The following is a 21,779-nucleotide window of genomic DNA, read 5'->3' as shown; positions in this document are numbered from 1 at the left end:
ATATATACGTATATATATATATATATATATATATATATATATATATATATATATATATATATATATATATATATATATATATATATATATATAGAGAGAGAGATAGAGAGAGAGAGAGAGAGAGAGAGAGAGAGAGAAAGAAAGAAAGAGAGAGAGAGAGAGAGATTATACTACTACTATAATACATGCATCCACACACATAAGTGAGAGCATGCAGTAAGGCTGGGTACATTTACAATATCGACAGGCTGGTTTTCCTTATTGTGTGTGTAGTGTCAGCAGATGAGAGCAGAGGCAGGGATTCGGTCGGGGACTGTGGTGTCTCTATCGGTGAAGACAGCGGCCGTGGAGCAGACGCATCAGACGGGGAAGCGGCAGCTTACAAGACGTTGCAGCGATTAAGTGTGCCACTATTGCTAAGTTAATGTGTGAACTACCTCTAAACTACCATGGCCAGCGGCCATTATCACCTCAATAGCCTCAACATAAGCCTTCACCTTGGACACCACATTATCACATGAAAAGGCTATTGAAGTCCATATTCTTGCTGCCCCCAGCCCCTCCTCCTGCGTATCAGATGGTTAGTTGATGGTATACGATTGTTTTCGGGGACGGTATACTACATATATAGCGTAACACGGTAGAACACACACACCACAGTCCCAGAGCCCCATAGTCCACAGCGCCCCCCCTGAGGCACATAAGTACCATTACAATTGAATGAAGTGTACTCGGGTACGGAAGAATCATGCCAATGTGAATGCTGGCCAGCAGGGAGAGGGCATTCGTATTCTGGAACGGTTCGAATCAATCGGACCCAGTCTGAATCCGCCCTAAGACACAGGCTAAATCCACTAACTAAAGGTGAAGCCAATGGGTAGTCAACACATGTGCATTTAATACAGGGATGATAAGCAAAAGGACAAGATGAGGCGACACCCGGTGGACAAGTAGGGAAGTACAGGAGGAGACTGGAGGAACAGGCAGACCACAGCTCGGACAGCAAAACTCCTACTCCATCACATCATCACTTACTTCCTAGAGGAAATGAACAACGCTACTGTTAATTACCACATTATGTGTAGAAATAATATTGACATTGAGAATATTGGTGATGATGAGGATCCATTGAGAGAGATAAAAGCATTCAGCAAAGCCATATGCCGTCCTATTCATCATCTGAGCTAAACTCTCCAGGCTGCAACAGTAACGTTACAATGAGATGGAACAAAAACATGAGTGTTATCTTTTTAAATCAATGATACATACATAAATCACCTGCTGTAGTGCATGTAACGTTCATAACATTGTATCAATAACCTTCTATAAAGACTGCCATTCATTAGGCTAACTGTGGCCTCCATTTTCTCAAAGAAAAAGTAGGCTTACATCAATCAAAATAATTTAAATGCAAATTACTTCAGATCATCAAGGAGAAGCTTCTCATGTTTCTCAAGACCTTTGTAGAAACTGTCTTTGGCTTTGCTGGAGTTCAGGAGTGGATAGAGTTCCCTCATCTTCTCCTGTTTGGTGGACTTAGACCTCACATTACTGTAGCCCTCTTTGGTGATGATATCCTCCTCAAGGAGTAGATCCAGGATGGGATCCATCGTGGTCACATTGTCAATCAGGAAACACCGGTGTTGGTCGACAAAGTGTTTCTCTGAAGCTAAGAGGAATGAACATTGAGTTGTTGGTGAAACTATGTGAGGGAAACATGTTTAAACATTCTATGTTTTAAAATGGAAAGCCTTTGCATACCTCAGTTACTGAAACATTAGGACAAGTGTGCTGTATAAAGGCCTGTTTTTGGAATTTGATACACGGTAGGCAATATAGGAGCCTATTAATTATTGGTTCCTACACGTTTATTAAAGTGCCAGTTCACACATCCAAATTTGGTCAGAAATATTATATATATAAATATTTGATCAATAATGCCCCTGTCAAGCATGTTTCTCACCCCAAAAAAACTCCATAAAGGAGTTTTATAGCACCTTGAACTTGGCTCTGCCTGTGGCCTAATTCCAGGATCTATTAATTATGCCATAATGAACAACCCCTCATGAATATGCTAATATGCCACGTCTCTGGAATCAACATGCAGAAGCCCCCCCCCAAAATAAATAAATAATAATAATAATAATAAACACATCTCAGTCACACATGTATCACTGGCAAAATGCAATATTTGACTAATTATGCCTTATCAGGCCTCAACGTTTTGAATAGGCCTATAGCCTACTTTTGAATGTGGTCTATGTTTATTATAATTAGAATTTCAAAGTTATAAATTAATTCCAATGTAAATATTGTAACCTAGTTTTGCCATAATGTTAAGATGTAGGCAGTGATAGAATAAAGGTAAATGAGTTCTGTGCAAACTTTTAGAAAAATAACAACAGCATGTGTTGGCCCCATGTACAGGCATTAGGCGCAGGGGGAGGGGACGCATGCTGCACGTGATGCCTCGCATCCTGACACACAGACACGCTGCGACTCGCAGCACGCTGCACGCAGCCAGCAGCTGCCAGTGTTACAGGCACTCGTCATCGATGATGAACGCACCGTGATGGTGCAAAATATGCCGTGAACGTCCCAATCTGGTGGATAAATCAGCGCAGCACAGGGCACCAACCTTGGTGGGGGCACCGAACGGCAGGGGGGCATCGGACCTTTTATTGACCATTTATTTGGCGTGCACCAAAGTAACATGTCCAGGTGCTCTTCTGAGAACTAGACCAAAAAAGTTATGTGCACCCCTGGTCATATATGCTTTCACATTGGCCTAGAAGGAAAACTCTGTGCAGTTCATTGAGCTGATCTACAAGCTCACAGAGTGTCACGGATGCGTCGCGTTGTGAGCTTGTAGATCGGCAGTATTTGCCTTCGAGACACCATTCAAGGTATCATAAATCGGGAAGGGCTATAAAATCTGTCGAGGGAGCCGCACACACACACACACACACACACACACACACACACACACACACACACACACACACACACACACACACACACACACACACACACACACACACACACACACACACACACAGAGTGGTGTGTTCTACCGTGTTACTCAATATGTAGTGTGACCTGCAGAACATTTTCGTAGCCAAGCGTAGCCCTCTTCTAACCATTTCATCCATTGAAAACACGCTAGCGTATCTCCACGACCACATGCATGTCGTGCAAGGAATGATGATCGTATCCCTCCGAAAACACCTAGAACACACCATTACCAACAGGCACACACGCTACACGTCGACTAGCTGACTCTCTAACGTGGCTCTGTTGTTCTATTTACTTCCTGATCTTGGCTGACCCACGCTGGTATGTTGCCCAATCAGAGGCTGACTTTACGTACATGCGTGCTGGCATGGTTAAACATCTCTTTGAAGAGGACTGATTGGCGTGTCCCTTATGATGCGACATGATACATGAGTCACGTCTCATGTCACACACCTGCTTTCACAGAGAGGGCGGTCTTAAGGGCAGTTTTGGGGGTAAAAATCCATTAGATGCTTTTATTTAGAGAAGAGCCACCAGGATTTTCATAGATAAGCTTCATAATCATATTAAAAACATGATTTGCGTGGAGTGGGCCTTTAACATTCTATGTTTTATAATGGAAAGCCTTTACATACCTCAGTTAGGCTAATAATATATTAGTGTATACAGTATGTGTGTAAGGGCCTATCTCAGTTTTAGGCGTTTGATATAGGCAATAAGAGCCTATGGGCTATTTTGCGCGTCTTAACTCTTTGACTGCCAATGGCGAGATTTCTTGTTATATTTTGCTAAGGCGCAGCCTGTCAACAACGAGAATGACAAGTGTACTGTTCCAAAACGTAGTTCCAGTAATAGCCCATGAAGCAATAAGCTTGACTCCAAAAAAATCACACCTTGATGAGTTGTTTTCAGTGGTTTTCCACTAGATGGCACTGTTCGCTAACCTGGGAGTCACCAATTGACTCCCAGAGAAGCAAAGCAGCAGCAAATCATGTGATCGCAAAAAAACAGCCCATTCACTTCCTTGTTATTCGATTTGGAAAACACAACCTACATTCAACTGCCCACAACTATGGAATGGATGCACGCTTTTCTCCCCCTGATTCTATGAGACTCGGATACGTCTTTTAAAGCAATCGGGGGATCGATCGTACAGTAGATGAATATTGTGTGATTTTTCAGGTTAGTGAAAACACTCGAACAATGTTTTATTTCTGGTAGTCAAAGAGTTAAAGGAGAGTTCCAGTCATTTTAGGTGTTTGCTTTGATGTGTCGCTAATCACTCACCAACATACCAGGGGCAGTTGACTTTTTTCATAGAAGCCCCTGTTGTCCATTGTGGAGACCCCTTCCACTGGCATAATGGAGTAATGCGGATAAACAAAAATCGCCTATTTTAGCAGCTCCAAAGTTTGTATTTTTTTCCACTAATCCTCATTATGTACTGACACTCAAACATGCACTGAATGTCCCTTATGAGCTGCCGTTCATGCAGAACGACGTGAAGCTAGTCCTCGGTGTTGCCAGATTCTGTGAGAGAAACAAGCAACCAGCTCCATGTCGTTCTGCATGAACGGCAGCTCATGCAGAACGACATGAGAGCACCTACTAAGGTTGGGGCCTTTAACATGCCGTTATTACTGTTTAAAGCCCAGCCAATAGGAACACAGAGGGGGCGGGGGGAAAGCAGAGGGGTATATGGGCTTAAAAAATTTAACTTGTCCCTATTGGCCGTCTAAGAGCACCTACCAAGTTTAGGCCGTTTAGCATGCTGGGAACTGGAGTTATGGCTGTTTAAACGCCAGCCAATAGAAACACAGAGGGGGCAGGGCAATGGTTCGCCAATGGCCCCTGTTGTGGCTATTCTGATGGCAGACCCCTGACCAGTGTTGGTGCCAAGTTTGGTGCGGATTGGAGCAACAGTGCGCCTGGCAGGTCTGCAGGTTACGTTTGCGACATCCACCCACCGTCGCTTGACCCTCTAGGCAATTTTGATATAGGATATATACAGTATAGTGTGTATTTACAGACTCTAGGTACGTATACAGTATAGTGTGTATGTATAGCCTTTAGGTCAGGGGTGGGCAACCTTAGGCACAGGTGCCAACATTGGCACAGGGAAGGTCACTGGCACACTGGCATAAGTGTGTTTGAGAGGTTTTTTATTTTTAAATTAAATATAAAAAAAAACGTTTAGTCAGTTAGATTAAGTCCCCTCATCTCTGTACACAAATTACATTCTGCACATAATTCTACATTCATTCAAACTCTTAACTCAGACTGGCGAGGGAGTCTGGGAGATACAGCAGGGGTTATTGCACTAGGGGTTATTGAGTCTAATGATCATTATCCTGATGTGAAAGAAAATATTTCTAAAGAAAAATTAATAAAAGTTGTTATGTATAGCCGGGACAATCAACATCAGACGGACATATTAAATGATGCAGTGTCATAATTAAACTCAATGTTGACACTGACTATCAAGAATATGAAAACATGGCACTTCACGTCAAAAAGGTTGCCGACCCCTGCTCTAGGTACATATACAGTATGTGTATGTACAGACTCTAGGTATAGTGTGAACAGCCCAGACATAAGTGTCAGCTCACCTTCAGCTTGGGCGACTGCTCTGCTTGTGGAAGTTGAACTTGACACTGGAGGGTCTGCAGATGCATGCTGGTTTACTGTTACATTGTTTGAGAAAAGACAACAAACTTGTATAAGTAACCTGGTATTAGCCTGGTAAACCCTCCCTCCGGAAATCTCAATTCCATTTCATTTCAGGAGTGAGTCTGGCCTGATCCGCCTGTCTGCAATATTGGCTGTGCTGGAGTTGGGCGGGAGTAATACCGTTGACTGACAACCCCTTCAGCCAATGATAATTTTTCCCCTTCAGCCAATCAGCAGTTCACCAGTCTTAATGTGACGCGACGGGACTTTTGAGACAGCCATACCCAAAATGGGTTGCCTTTTTCGGGTACAATGGTGTCACTGCCCGCCCCTACCGGTTCTCTAATTTTTTTTTTAAATAGGCTTTGTCATGATTAATTGACCACATATATGAAGTTAAACAACTAAATTCTATCCAAACGATATCTTATAAGTAAATTCCGTGCCTCAAAATAGAAGTTAGAGAGCTTTTTGAAGTCAAAAAATCGCGGAGATTATAGTGGACAGAAAAAGATGGCTGCCGTTCGTGTTTTGGGCTCACTCGAACTCGCCACCTGATTGGCCAACGTAAGCTGTCAATCACAGAACAATGAGCGACGACGCTGATAGGCGCGGCCGTTTGGCATACACAGCCAATATTGCAGAGAGGCGGTTCATGCCAGACTCACTCCAGGAATCAAATGGAATTGAGATTTCCGGAGGGAGGGTTTACCAGGCTAACCTGGTATTACCTGACAGTAATTATCCTGATAGTAAATTGATTCCATTTGTGTTCAAAAATGTAATTAACTGTTGTCTACAGCCAGTTTATCGGCCACAAAAAAAGTGTAATTATATGAATGTGTGGTGCTCTCAGAACAATGGGAACTAAAACATATGTTGAGTGTCTACAAAATTAAAAATTGTTCAATGATTTTTGCACATTAAAACAAGCTAGGGTTGCTACTAGGGCTTGGACTTGATTAAAAAAAATAATCGAATTAATAAGAGGCTTTGTAATGAATACATCAAAATTAATTGCATGTTTAATCGCATATCAATATTTGACACGAGAAGCATTTTATTGTCCAATATCCTGTATGAACAAACCAGACTGACAAAAACAAAACTCTCTGTTGCTTCAAAGGCCATAACACTACCAACAATTTAGTTAGTCCATATTGATTTGAAAAATACAAATAAAATGGACCCCTTCAGTCCAACTCTCCCTCAATATCCATGGCCAAAATAATAAACAGACTAACAGTTCAACATAAAGTGACCGAGTGTGGGTTGGGTGTGGGTCCTTGTAATCGGACTAACGTTAACGTTATCTTTATACGCGACATACGTTAACGCTATCTCTGGCTTTCCACGCTAGCTGTAACATGTTTAGCATTGAGGTGATATGCAAATTATTTGTTGCACAATCTGCACACAACCGTGTTTTTATCCACGCTTCCATCAAAGTTTTTTTAATCTAAATTTCCCATCCACTGGGCCAAGCAAAGCAGTGTGATCGGCTTTTTCTCCCATTGCGTGCACTGGGGTTTGTTGTCTGTTGGTTGGTGCACCGGTATGATCAGTACTCCTGAAACTCGTCTAGTGAGAAAAGTGCAAAAACTAAGTGCGATTAAAATGTGTTAATCTTTTGAATCGCGTTAATTTTCTGTAATTAATTAATCAAAAATTAATCAGTTAAAGTCCCAGCCCTAGTTGCCATCCATCCCATTAAATATGGAATCACCCATTCGCCCTGTTACGTCACATTTTGAACCATTACTGTCTGCCACACACAAAAAAAATAATGAACAAAATTAATTAAAATTAAATAAAACAGTAAAGATAAACGCCAGCAAATGTGTTGTGAGACCCAGACAGGACCTCCCATGTCTGTGCTGCTGCCCATAATGTCAGTATAGTTATAGGACCTCCCGTGTCTGTGCTGCTGCCCATAATGTCAGTATAGTTACAGGACCTCCCATGTCTGTGCTGCTGCCCCATAATGTCAGTATAGTTACAGGACCTCCCGTGTCTGTGCTGCTGCCCCATAATGTCAGTATATTTACAGGACCTCCCATGTCTGTGCTGCTGCCCATAATGTCAGTATAGTTACAGGACCTCCCATGTCTGTGCTGCTGCCCATAATGTCAGTATAGTTACAGGACCTCCCATGTCTGTGCTGCTGCCCATAATGTCAGTATAGTTACAGGACCTCCCATGTCTGTGCTGCTGCCCCATAATGTCAGTATATTTACAGGACCTCCCATGTCTGTGCTGCTGCCCATAATGTCAGTAGTTACAGGACCTCCCGGGGGGGTATGGTAGTTCTCAAGTAGTTTTTATCAGTTACGAACCATAGCCAAATTGAAGCCCATTTTAACTCACAGGGACCTGGAAACAGTCATCCACGCTTTTATTACCTCTCGGTTGGACTATTGTAACTCGTTATACCATGGGCTGGCTCAGTCTACTCTCTCCCGTCTGCAGATGGTCCAAAACTCTGCTGCTAGACTCCTGACTGGAACTAGGATGCGAGAGCACATTACCCCGGTTCTGGCCCAACTGCACTGGTTACCAGAGAAATATCGCATTGATTTAAAAAAAAATACTTTTTGTTTTTAAAGCCTTAAATGGCCTCGCGCCACAGTACATCTCTGACCTACTTTCTGCACCTCCTACCCTCAGAGTTCTTAGGTCATCTTCCCAAATGCCCCTCGACATTCCCCCAACAAACCTTAGAACTAAAGGTGACCGGGCTTTCTCTGCTATTGCGCCCACACTCTGGAACAATTTACCAATGCACATTAAAACCAGCTCCACCATTGAAAGGTTTAAATCCACCCTAAAAACCCACCTCTTCTCCATTGCCTTCAGCTCAGTCTGAGGGCAATCTTAACTTATGGCCATTGAATGTATTTTTCCTCTTTTTTTGTATTACTTTTATGTTCTCCTATCTTTGGTGTTTTTGTTTAGGTATTGCTTTATGTTTCATTTACTATGCTGTATTTTTATTAGGTTATACTATTGTGATTGTAAAGCACTTTGGGTCAACTTCTGTTGTTTTTAAATGTGCTATATAAATAAAGGTGACTTGACTTGACACACACACACACACACACACACACACACACACACACACACACACACACACACACACACACACACACACACACACACACACACACACACACACACACACACAGAAGTGAAAACACATGCAAATATATTGTCAGCCTATATTTCAGTAAAGTACAAACAAGTGAAATTGGAAGTGATGAAACACTTCCAACCCCTTTAAGCCCTACTAAGCCCCTAAAATGTACGTAGATTCAATACTAAGCAATGCTCAAAAAAACTCACGTGAGACAGATGCAGCCATTTCTTTAGGTTGTGCTGCAAGAACAACAAAAAGTGTTGAAATTAAATAATACATGCACAAATGTTATCAAATATGGCCTAGCAAAGTTGTTCAAGTCACAGTCACAGTTATAAATAAGAAAGGGGCGCTCCGCGGAGCGCAGATCTCCGCCAGGCCTGGTGGCCTGCCTATGGCAGTGTAACATCACTTTTCCACTGAATAGTATTGGCTCTAGCCTCCTTTTTTATTTGCCAAGTACCTGGTAAGAGGCAGAATGTGACAAATACAGGGGAGGGTGACCTTAGTCGCTGTACATACTCCTACAGAGTGGGGGTGGAGCCTGTCAGTGGGGAATGTTGAAGAAGAGCAGTAGGATGGAGGCACTACATCTTCCCAGTGGGGGCTCCTCACTAGCAGGTGAGACCGTAGGGTACAACATCCTCCCGGTGGGGGCTCCTCACTGGCAGGTGAGCCAGTAGGATACAACAGCATACTTACAAACTCAATGGCTGCACTAGGCTTATGAACTCAAAGGCTGCACGTCTTAATTGAGGTTAAGGCTACACAAAGTAACGTTGCCGTCTATCCAAATGCCAGGATAGTTATACTGGGGAAGACAATATGTTTAAATATGAAAGAGCTATTCCACTATATCTCATAATTCAGATACAACTCTGCCCTTACCTTCCAGGTCAATCTCTTGCTCCCAGACTAATGTGTCAGGTCCCAATAATTTCAATGGGATGACTTCTGCATCGAGCTTGAACTTCACCTCAAAAGTTGCATGGTAATTCGGTCCATAGTTCTGATGATATTTCACATCCTGAAAACAAATACAACTGTAATTACTATTATCATTATTACAATTATATAGTATTAGTAGTATTAGTAGTAATAATAATAGTAGTAATAGTAATACTAGTATAAATAAATCCAGTTTTTCATTATTTCAGAATTCAAAACAAGGCACTAGTTTCTATAAACCATTTTGACAGAAAAGAAGCAAAGGAGAAAAGGTGAAATCAGCTGGACAGGGCCTCAAGTCTGTGGCCTTTTCCTGACTTGTGAGGTTGTAGTATTAATGTATGATACCTTGGGGAATACTGTATATGAAGTATTAGAACATTGTAGACTGTAGTTCTGGCACTCGGTGAGATGGCAGTCGGAGGTGGTCTTGATGTGTTCATCCTCAACATGTTTTACTTTCACCTACAATGACACATTTTGACAGGGTTCAATCATAATGATTTTTCAGGCTATAAACTTGTATTGGTTGTCAAAAGTGGCTACACCTAACAGACTAGCCTCTTGTTGTCTTTTCAAAATCCATATCATGTTTAATGCATTAAGTCTAAATGTATCCAATGCCATAGAGATACAAGCTACTCAACAAACAACATTTTACCTCTTCGGGAGCCACATTGTCCGGCAGCAGAAATGCATTTAGAATCCGTCTCTTAGGTCCCGGTGGTCGAAGGAACAGCAGAACCTGAGCACGTTTTGGTTGTGTTTTAAAGAGGCTCGAAATCCTCTCCAGAATCCCAAAGCCAGACAGGTGGGTCACATTTACAACCACATGAGTCTCGGTCACTTTCAGTGGTTCTAAGAGTTCCACCCCATCATCTGTGATGTGAGCCACGGACAGATCACCTGTGAAAAGTTTTTTAAACATAATATATTGTATTATATGCAAACAAACACAAACACGCACACGCGCACACACACACACACACACACACACACACACACACACACACACACACACACACACACACACACACACACACACACACACACACACACTCACACACACACTGACTCACCTGGTGTGATGTCACAGTGTGGGAGATGTAGCTGGCAGACAGACTGCTGAGGACACTGGATGTCAAACAGAGGCCCTGCACGAGTCCTTCCTGTTGACCAGAGCCATCTTTCATGCCACTGAACAATCCTGTAGAGGACTTCTCCTTCCCCTGTCGTTCCAAACACCAACCGTGTCACACTGCACTGGAACAGCCCCATGCCGGGGAACATGAATCTGTGACACAAAACAAACATTTTTATTGACATTGATTGACTGATTGATTGAGTACTTTATTAGTCAGAAATGTAAACAGCACAAAGGTACAGTAAGACATTTAGGGCTCTATTTTCACCGTGCCTTACCCGTTACCCGTGAATTACGCATAAGGGAGCTGGCACTTACCTACAGTAAACCGTATCTTGCGGCCGCTATACCCTCTATTCATTATGCCGACTCGGTTATTTGCACCTTGAGGTGTCCCCGTGGGCGTGTTGTTGGGCTTTCCCTAAAATTGATATCTTGCCCACACACGTTTGGGAAAGTGCATAGCGGATTCTAAAACCACCCGCTATGTCAAATGCGTTTGGTAGAGCGAGCCTGCAATGGACATGTCGGGAGTCGGCCGGGGCACACAGCGGCACAACATTTGAGGTCTACTAATTCTCAACAAATCTGTGATTGTAATTTTCCTATAATCAGTGAGAGTGTCAATTCCTTGTGTCAATTGTGTTTAAGATGATAGTCTATTCAAAGAAGACAATTTGTGCTGTGCGCGATGCCATGCTCTCCAAATTACACACTTGAGTTTTATTCATCCATTGCACAGGAAATAATGAATGGATTACAATAATATAACATTCTCTATAATCAGTAACAGGTGACACTTATGTCTATCAAATTTGGTTTTATTGAAAGGCAATCAAAGGCTAGAGCGTATGAAGCAAATGTCGAGTGTATGGTGTCCAACATTATCGGCGACCCAGTGCGGCAGCAGAGTTCACTTTGGAATTAGGTGATTGTGAATGTAATTGTCATTACAATGTTACTGTAATCCACAAAATTGTGACTGTTAATTCCTTGTGTCAATAAATTGTGTTTTTATCATCAGTTGCCAGTTAAGCTTATCAAAGACTAATACAATGTTGCTTGATCTGTGTTTGCTATAATCACACCTGACCATTGTGTTTAATTAATCCAGAACACAAGCAGATTGCTGTAATTTATAGTCCTCTATAACCAGCCATTTCTGAGTGATAATTCTGTGTATCAAATATAATTGTATTCCAAGGCAATGTCTCTCTTCCATGGGCAGAGAGGGAGAGAAGGATAAGGCTGGTGTCCGAAGATAGCAACTTTTGCACGGGAACGCCACTCGTGCAATGCTAAATCCCCAAATAGTGGGTTTGGGGCCCTTAGGCTAAAAGGATAACACAAAAAAAAGTCTTGGGGACTTGTTTCCATTGTGGTCCTAACATCTATTGACTTCATTAGGTGTCACGTTGCCACATGTTGCTCAATGAAGATGTTTAGGATGACTGACCTGTATTCATTGGCTGACTGCTCCGTGTGCACGCTTGGTTCAAAACGGGTCTGAAAGACACAAAGCGGACAGGAAACAATCAGTGACTTTTCCTGATGTTCAGTCTGTGTAATTATTCTGTAGAGAAGCTGGTTATACTCACAATGTCCATGTTGGAATGATCGACATCATCAGAGGAGAGTCTAGAAACGCACGCACACGCACACGCACACACACACACACACACACACACACACACACACACACACACACACACACATAGTTAATTCAAAGATCAAAACAAGTAGGAATGTCTTGATTTTCATACTGTTTATTTATTAAAACTACTAACATCATCAATCAGAAAGTATGATATTGTTATGTTTTAATGACGGAGCTACACTATAAATACCTGACTCGACTTCTAGGCAGAATTTGACACAAAAACGGCTCTGTATAAGAATAAAAGTACTATTGTAGTATAGTAACAATTCCATACAAAATAAGCCGTTTTGTTTTGAAAGGTTTTGTAAAGGAAGTCAGGGAACAGTGTAACAGGGCTTCATGACGCTAAGAATGTTGATACTGCATTCTACACTACAGCGTACAGGCTCTTATATCTGTGGAAATAAGGGTGTCCTGGACCTCGGCTAATAACGAGCCTCACCAGGCCAACCGGTTTCGTATCCAGCGGTAATCCTCGGGCCCGTTTTTGCCCAGGTTCTAGATGGAGTGTTCCCGTTAGGCTACTGCTTGCAGCCTTGCTAACCTCTTTGTGGCCGTGCTAAACCGAGACCCCGGCTAAAGGCAAGCCTCACCCGGCCAGCAGGTCATACTATCCGTGACTCCGTCCTTAAGTCTACTTTCCCCGGGCTCTGCATATACTTAAATGTATGGATTTATACTTAGACTTAGTAACTTCATAAAAACAAACGTGTTAGACCACGCTGCTGCTCTCTGCTGCTTTGCTTATACTATGTTGATGAATTGAATACATAGGACCAAAATGGAAAAAAGTCCCCAGGATATTTTTGTGTTAACCTTTTAGCCTTAACTCTTTGACTGTCAGAAATAAAACATAATTTGCCACTGCCAGCGATTTTTGAGTGTTTTCACTAACCCTTGAGAAATCATAGAATATTCATCTCTTATTATTATTATTATTATTTAATGATCGATCCCCCGGTTGCTTTAAAAGGCTCATCCGAGTCTCGTAGAATCGGGGGGAAAAGCAAGCCGCCGTGATCGTCCATTCCATAGTTGCGGCCAGTTGAATGTAGGCTGTTTTTGCCAAAAAGCAACACAGACAGAGAAAAATCCACTCCTCCAATTCGAATTATCAAGGAAGGGAACGGGCTGTTTTTTTGTGATCACGTGACCTGCTGCTCCTCTCCTTCACAGGGAGCCAAACGGTGACCCATAGGCGAGCGAACTGCACCATCTAGCGGAAAAACCAAATCTCGTCATTGAGTTAATGTCATATCACGTGCTGTTTACATTTCTGACTAATAAAGTATTCAATCAATCAATCAATCAAAAACTCCAGGGGTAATCCTTACCCTGTTTCAGGGTTTACGGTCGACAATCGTTCTCTTCTTTTAAGGCCAATTTATAGGCCACTGTAGAGGATGCAGCGTGTTGTGAGATTGACGATCAGCTATTTCCGACGTTGTAGCTACGCCACAGTTATCAAGCTTTACCGGGTACGGAACAGATCAACACATAGTAGCCTGCGTCTACCTGCTGTACTAATCAATTATAGTTTGATTAGGCTACTATGGATCACGGCAAAACCCTTCGCTTTCTCTGATTTTTATGAGAGCTATTAGCCTATAGAAAAGTGACTGCAGCATACAGCCTGCTATGCTGCCTTTAACGATCAAGCTGTCTTCAAATAGCCATTTATTTTAAGTTGCTTGATTCAATATCTAATTATTTACATTAGTTTCCCAAATGCCCTCCATGTGTAAACACACGTTCCTGCTTCTCGTGATTGATATCGTCCATCAAATGAATATGTTAACCTTAATATTTCTATTATTATTTTCTCCTCGGGGGGTACTTCCAACGTGAAAAAGTTGTTCCCCCGTGTCAAACACAAAAAAGTGGGGACAAGTGTGTTTATGAATGTAAAGCAGTGCACCTAGAGAATATGGCTGCATACTAGTTTAACAGGATTACCTTGTTAGGTTTGTTTCCTCTTGTTCCTCTGTCACCTGTAGTCTGTCTTCTGGTTCTTGTTCCTCTGTCACCTGTAGTCTGTCTTCTGGTTTGTGTTCCTCTGGTCTGTCTTCTGGTTCTTGTTCCTCTGGTCTGTCTTCTGGTTCTTGTCTCTTTGGTCTGTCTTCTGGTTCTTGTCCCTCTGGTCTGTCTTCTGGTTCTTGTTCCTCTGGTCTGTCTTCTGGTTCTTGTTCCTCTGGTCTGTATTCTGGTTCTTGTTCCTCTGGTCTGTCTTCTGGTTCTTGTCTCTTTGGTCTGTCTTCTGGTTCTTGTTCCTCTGGTCTGTTTTCTGGTTCTTGTTCATCTGTCACCTGTAGTCTGTCTTCTGGTTCTTGTTCCTCTGTCACCTGTAGTCTGTCTTCTGGTTTGTGTTCCTCTGGTCTGTCTTCTGGTTCTTGTCTCTCTGGTCTGTCTTCTGGTTCTTGTCTCTCTGGTCTGTCTTCTGGTTCTTGTTCCTCTGTCACCTGTAGTCTGTCTTCTGGTTTGTGTTCCTCTGGTCTGTCTTCTGGTTCTTGTTCCTCTGGTCTGTCTTCTGGTTTTTGTCTCTTTGGTCTGTCTTCTGGTTCTTTTTCCTCTGGTCTGTCTTCTGGTTCTTGTTCCTCTGGTCTGTCGTCTGGTTCTTGTCTCTCTGGTTTGTCTTCTGGTTCTTGTTCCTCTGTCACCTGTAGTCTGTCTTCTGGTTTGTGTTCCTCTGGTCTGTCTTCTGGTTCTTGTTCCTCTGGTCTGTCTTTTGGTTCTTGTTCCTTTGGTCTGTCTTCTGGTTCTTGTCTCTCTGGTTTGTCTTCTGGTTCTTGTTCCTCTGTCACCTGTAGTCTGTCTTCTGGTTTGTGTTCCTCTGGTCTGTCTTCTGGTTCTTGTCTCTCTGATCTGTCTTCTGGTTCTTGTCTCCCTGGTCTGTCTTCTGGTTCTTGTTCCTCTGTCACCTGTAGTCTGTCTTCTGGTTTGTATTCCTCTGGTCTGTCTTCTGGTTCTTGTTCCTCTGGTCTGTCTTCTGGTTCTTGTTCCTCTGTCACCTGTAGTCTGTCTTCTGGTTTGTGTTCCTCTGGTCTGTCTTCTGGTTCTTGTTCCTCTGGTCCGTCTTCTGGTTCTTGTTCCTTTGGTCTGTCTTCTGGTTCTTGTCTCTCTGGTTTGTCTTCTGGTTCTTGTTCCTCTGTCACCTGTAGTCTGTCTTCTGGTTTGTGTTCCTCTGGTCTGTCTTCTGGTTCTTGTCTCTCTGATCTGTCTTCTGGTTCTTGTCTTCCTGGTATGTCTTCTGGTTCTTGTTCCTCTGTCACCTGTAGTCTGTCTTCTGGTTCTTGTTCCTCTGGTCTGTCTTCTGCTTCTTGTCTCCCTGGTCTGTCTTCTGGTTCTTGTTCCTCTGTCACCTGTAGTCTGTCTTCTGGTTTGTATTCCTCTGGTCTGTCTTCTGGTTCTTGTTCCTCTGGTCTGTCTTCTGGTTCTTGTTCCTCTGTCACCTGTAGTCTGTCTTCTGGTTTGTGTTCCTCTGATCTGTTTTCTGGTTCTTGTCTCTCTGGTCTGTCTTCTGGTTCTTGTTCCTCTGGCCTGTCTTCTGGTTCTTGTCTCTCTGGTCTTTTGTCTGGTTCTTGTCTCTCTGGTCTGTTTTCTGGTTCTTTTTCCTCTGGTCTGTCTTCTGGTTCTTGTTCCTCTGGTCTGTCTTTTGGTTCTTGTTCCTCTGGTCTGTCTTCTGGTCCTTGTTTTTGTGTCACCTGTAAGCTCTCTTTTCTCACTTGTGCCTCTGTTGACAGTAGTCTCTCCACTGTCACTTGTGCCTTTGTCACCAGTGGTCTCTTCTCTTTCACTTGTTCCTCTGGTCTTTCTTCTGGTTCTTGTTCCTCTGTCGTCTCTGGTTTTAGGAGTCCTACTCCTGTCAGAAGGAACGATGCTCCCTCTGGCATCCTGCATGAAGAAATAAATAAATCACATAATCTGTGCTCTTGGGTTTGCATGATAATCCCTTGATGTTTTCACCTTTTTTAAGACATAAATATTGATGAACCGAATGGTGCAGAGGTGATAAAAGTTCCCTTTTGTCAACCATGTTCCATTTCGCTAAAACAACTACAATTTTGAGTGTTTGTCGTAGCTCTTTAAGAGCAAACCAATTGAATACAATTACAAAAAAAATAAAAGTACACAAGTTTTAAAAAAAAAGCAAATCTGGTCCGGTCACTAATGCTCATTATAACATGGCACCATTTCTGTCTACTCACGCTGTGTCATAGTGGTGGACTGCAAACAGTTCAGAAACCTGCCTACCAGTGACATCATCATTTCTGTCTACTCACTCTGTGTTCTCATTGGTGGGCTGTGGACAGTTCCGAAACCTGTTGACCAGTGACATCATTGGCAGGCAGGTTTAATCATTTCAAAACAAGATTTCAAACTTTCTTCATTTTCTTTTTTGTATTAATGCAAGAACAATAGCTTCTATTTCAGCATGCTAACTTTCCAAGAAGAGAAAGGCTGATGTTTCTATTAGCTTGGAATCCCCCATTGATGATGTCACTGGTAGGCAGGTTTCTGAACTGAGTGAGTAGACAGAAATTGTGTCATCTTATAATGAACATGAAGTGAGGACCAAATATATGCAGATAAGGTTGAACATGCGTGAAGTGTGATTAAGCCATGATATTAAATAGAAATAACATATTTTTTTTCCTTGTAAATTTGATCCCACAATTTTTGTAACTCATTTTTTCACCCAGTGCCAATTGCCTAAGCTGTAATCCTGGACGGTACTCTCCCTCTGCCAGCTTGGGGAGAGCCCAGAACTGAGCTCATGCCTCCTCAACGCATGAGGAGTGAGCAGGCCGCTTCTTATCACCTGACAGGGGGGAGTTTCCCCGGTTGGACGTATCACGTGGTTATTCCAACCAGTTCCTTTCCCCTCCATCAGGCGCCCTGGCTGACCAGGAGGAGGCAGTATAGAGACCAGGATCACTGCATGTTTTTGTGAGGGTACCTGCCTTAGAGGACATGGGGAGAACATGCAAACTCCATACAAAAAGGCTCTTTCGCCAACCCCACCTAGGGTATGGGCACTGATGACACGGAGGAGAGAACACGCCCCCAGCATCCCCGGCGGGAATCGAACCCAGGATCTTCTAGCTGTGAGGTGACAGCACTCCCGACTGCGCCACCTTGCCCCGCTAAATAACATTTAGAAGAACATACTGTATGTGCGACAGAACATGTTTGCCTGTTTCTAGTACATTTTGTTCGTCCAGTACGTTGTAAACATGTCCTTCAGGGAGGGCCTTGAGTTCCAGTCTTGTTCTTTAGCAAACTTGTAAACTCCTCCAAACAGATCAGGAAATATCTCCAACAGGTCAATGTGAGCTTCATCCTCAGCACTGTGAACACAAAGCACACACACACACACACACACACACACACACACACACACACACACACACACACACACACACACACACACACACACACACACACGTCACGGAAAATAGCACTGCATCTTGCACTGATCTTAAATGGAATGGCAGCTGATACTCCTATTGGCTTGATTAATGTAACGCCAAAACCACACCCACGACTAATTCAGAGCCGTTTACTGACTAGCATTTTGTATCATTTTACAGTCCTCAAAATAGCAAAACATTGTCGGCCATGCTTCCAGGTCTTAAGTTAAGACATAAGACTTGGCGGTAATTAAGAACTGCAAAATAGGGCCCTAGAAGTGAAAACAGTCTCCCTGTCCAACAGCTCTCTCTACAGGCATGACTCATAATAAAATAATATTATATTATATTATAATAATAATTATAATAATAATCACTTTACAACAAGGAACTGTACATGCAAGTTAATGCGTTGTTGTTCTAAAATTCAATTGACAGACTTGGATGATTTATTTAGTTTTGACACCGAAGAAAGTGCCCCGCGTTTATATTTTTAAATATTTGACTTATCTATAAATAGATGGGTGGGACTTCTCTTTGTGTTGTTTTTAAATTTAATTCAGCTTACTAGTGCTCATGGAGATCATGTATGAAGCGCAGCAATCCAAATGAGTTCTCAGGGTAGGACTTCTTCTTGCCATCCATCTTCTGAAGCAACTCAGGTGGGAACTGAAAAAACATACAACTTATAATTCACCTGGGAACATAAAGATGGATATGAGCCTGGAAATATGCTGTAGTTCCTTTGGCAAAGCACGTGTATTTGTACATTATTTCATGAACAAAGTTACTTTAAAGGCATTAAATGGGGTCTTACAGAAACATGTAATAGTTGTTTTATTGTTCCTCATACTATTAGTAATACACTCACCTTGTGTTTCCATGTGTTGAACTGTCCCTGCTCAGCATCAGTGTTGGACTTGTGACTTAAAAGAAAAGTAATACATTAATCGTTACTCATTACTTTTCAAAAGTAATATTATTACTTTAATTATTTCTCCTTGCCAACAGTAACTCGCTATATTACTTTTGCGTTACTTTGGTTAAATTAATAGTATCTTTTAAACTGGGGTCAGTTTGCAGGTTGCTGATTCTGTCTGGGTCTAGAGAAGATATGGAAACAGAGCATGCATGTATGCTTGAGCAAATTACTGCATACAGTAAACGGGTGCTAGAACAAATCACAGTGGTTAATTTAGAACAAAAACCAAGCTTTCCAGAGGTTGCCTTCTGTGGACTGATGCTAGACAAGGAATAGGCCTATACGTTGATGGAAGTCGAGCAAAATAAAGCGTTTAAGGAGATGAACTATGTTTCTTCAACTGCAGACATCGGGACTAAAAGTAAAATAGTTCTACATAAATGATTTGCAAACGAGTAGAGTTTGCAGTGTCACTGTGTCAGAATGCTGCAAATCAATGATGGGGCATGCAACAGGATTGGGGGAGACACATGATGTTGGCATGGAGCTCGAAAATATTAATTCACTTTAATGGACTTTAACAGACACTAAGTCTTTATTAACTGCAGGGAAATAACTTATTAACTGCATGTTTTCAATGGCAGAGCCATGTATGTACAATGTGCCTGAAACACCAGCTTACTGTGAATCCTGTTAATATGCAAATCACGCTACAATTCGACACACAGTTTCGGTTACTTGAAAAAAAGTGATAATATTACAGTACCGCGTTACTTTTACCTCGTTACTGCCAAACACTGCTCAGCATACTGGTCTAATGTCGTGATGAGGTCCTTGTCAGTATTCAGACAGTTCTCAACTTCCATTTGATTTCCAATCCTTCTCAAGTACTCTGCTTTCCTGAGAGATACAGACAGACAGACAGACAGACAGACAGACACACAAACAAACAAACACACAAACAAAAAAACAACATGAAATTAAATTAAGTTTAATTAATTAATAAGGGTAATAATAATAATAATAATAATAATAATAATAATAATAATACCAATAATAATAATATTCTAGCTGTGAGGCGACAGAGCTACCGACTGCGCCACCGTGCCCCCACCCACGGCATCAATTTGCTGGCTGACAGCTCTCGATGTCTTTGGCAGTGTCCTGCTAGTCTCATTCTCCTCGCTGCTATTTTCTCGCTCACCCTTGGTATTCCCTCATACATACAGTATTATTGTTGTAACATGTGCACTCTTACTGATGTTAAGTACGGCACGCAACATTCTGGTGTAGCACCCGGGGGTGGTGCAGGGGTTGGTATATGAATTAAAAATGAATGAATAATGTTTGTTCTATCTTACCTCTCGTTTGACCAAAAGAAAGGATGAACCAAGCATTCCTCAGCTGTAGGTCTTTTGTTTGGGTCTTCATTGATCATCCTCTCAATGAGATCCTTGGCAACCACATCCTGAACATGGCGCAGATTGTAGTTTCCATATAGAATGTTGTATTCACATTCAACGCCTCTGCCAAATGGGTGGTGTCCTCCAGACAGGATGTAATATATCAACATCCCAGACACCTTAAGTGATGGAAATGAGTGAGAACATATTTTTTGTTGTCATTAATTAAAATGTTCTCATGCAGAATAGTAATAATAAAAAAACCTGGATATCAGAGCTTCTTTTGTATGGGATATCACCATCATCCTCCATGTCCAGAATCTCCTTAGCCTTCCAGCAGGAAGTTCCTGCACCTCTTGTAAGTAGGGCTGTTTTTTCTTTGGGTAATCGTCGGCTTATTCCAAAATCTGCCAATCTTACCTTACCTTTAATATCTGCAAGGCAAATTGGGTAGATCAATATAGCAAAATTAATTCAGTACAAGTTGCTTAGATGTCTTATACATTTGCTTGTAAATGAATTGTGTTTGTTTACACTTACCAATCAAGACATTGTGGGGCTTAATGTTCCGGTGGAGAATATGAGGTTCTTGACAATGAAGAATACTTAAACTCTTGAGAACCTGCTTTGCTAGCTGTTTTCTTCCCATGTCAGAAAGATTGTGTTTAGTGATGTATTCTTCCAGGTTGTATTCACATAACTGTAGAACAAGGTAAACAAAGTTCCTATCCTCTATAAAGTCCACATATCGTACTATCGAAGAATCCTCAAGGTCTGGAAGACATAAAAAGTCTTGTTCTTTCTTCAGCTCTTCATAGAATATTCTAGTCATTCTCTTCACTGCGACTTCACTGCCATCATCTCTTAACCCCAATAAGACCTCAGTTCCATTACTGCCCTTTACAATGCGGAATTCATCATCTTCCACAAACATAAGACTCCCAACTTTGGTAATGTTACAGTCATCAGTGTTTGCAAGCTTCTCTAACTGTGGCCTCCATCTTTCACTGATTTGGACCCATGTTCGTGGTTTTGGTGATGGGCTAGAAATTATGCAAAGTTCCAGCTTCTCTTCCTCTACTGACATTTGTCTCGTTTTCTTCTTCCTTTTGGATCTTGATGGCTCTGTAATGGTGAGGTTTTGAAAATTGTGTTAAGCAGATGAATTGTCTCTTTTGAAGTGTTTATTTACCTTTAAAATGGAGCCCCACTTGTAAGGATTTGTGGGATGAGCAGCATAGTTCAGTATGTGGGTTGAGCCCATGGACAATGTGACACATCTTCTCTGTGTAGTGTGTACGCGGAGCGGTAATGGACACATAGAGCTAATTCATAATGTTTTCAGTTCACAGCCCAAATGGACTCATAGAGACCTGTTTGGAGGGGCCTCGGCTCAGGACAGAACCCCCCCCCCCCCTTTTTCCAAAGAACTGACCCTAACAGCTGTTTGTCCTACCAAGACCCCCCTCC

At 42.1% G+C, this 21,779-nt stretch overlaps 1 protein-coding gene across 1 annotated transcript; it reads right to left on the bottom strand.

Moving 5' to 3' along the window:
• Nucleotides 1–895: 895 nt before the first annotated feature.
• LOC308102166 (uncharacterized protein) lies at nt 896–21,396 on the bottom strand (the record flags this gene model as incomplete). The annotated part of the gene is made up of 17 exons (XM_080451767.1): nt 896–1,038; nt 1,420–1,669; nt 5,625–5,699; nt 9,028–9,060; nt 9,710–9,848; nt 10,118–10,234; nt 10,431–10,675; nt 10,849–11,063; nt 12,370–12,419; nt 12,512–12,551; nt 14,530–14,915; nt 16,296–16,464; nt 17,799–17,921; nt 18,553–18,653; nt 18,856–18,910; nt 20,268–20,374; nt 20,932–21,396. The coding sequence occupies 17 exons, from the start codon at nt 21,394–21,396 to the stop codon at nt 1,032–1,034; spliced, it is 2,577 nt and encodes an 858-aa protein (XP_080307893.1). The 3' UTR covers nt 896–1,031.
• Between the last annotated feature and the right edge of the window lie 383 nt (nt 21,397–21,779).

Source organism: Gymnoscopelus braueri, assembly GCF_963280865.1.
Source record: "Gymnoscopelus braueri genome assembly, chromosome: 15".
NCBI lineage: Eukaryota > Metazoa > Chordata > Actinopteri > Myctophiformes > Myctophidae > Gymnoscopelus > Gymnoscopelus braueri.
Note: the sequence above shows the minus strand (reverse complement) of the source record. Positions and strands in the feature narration are given on the sequence as shown.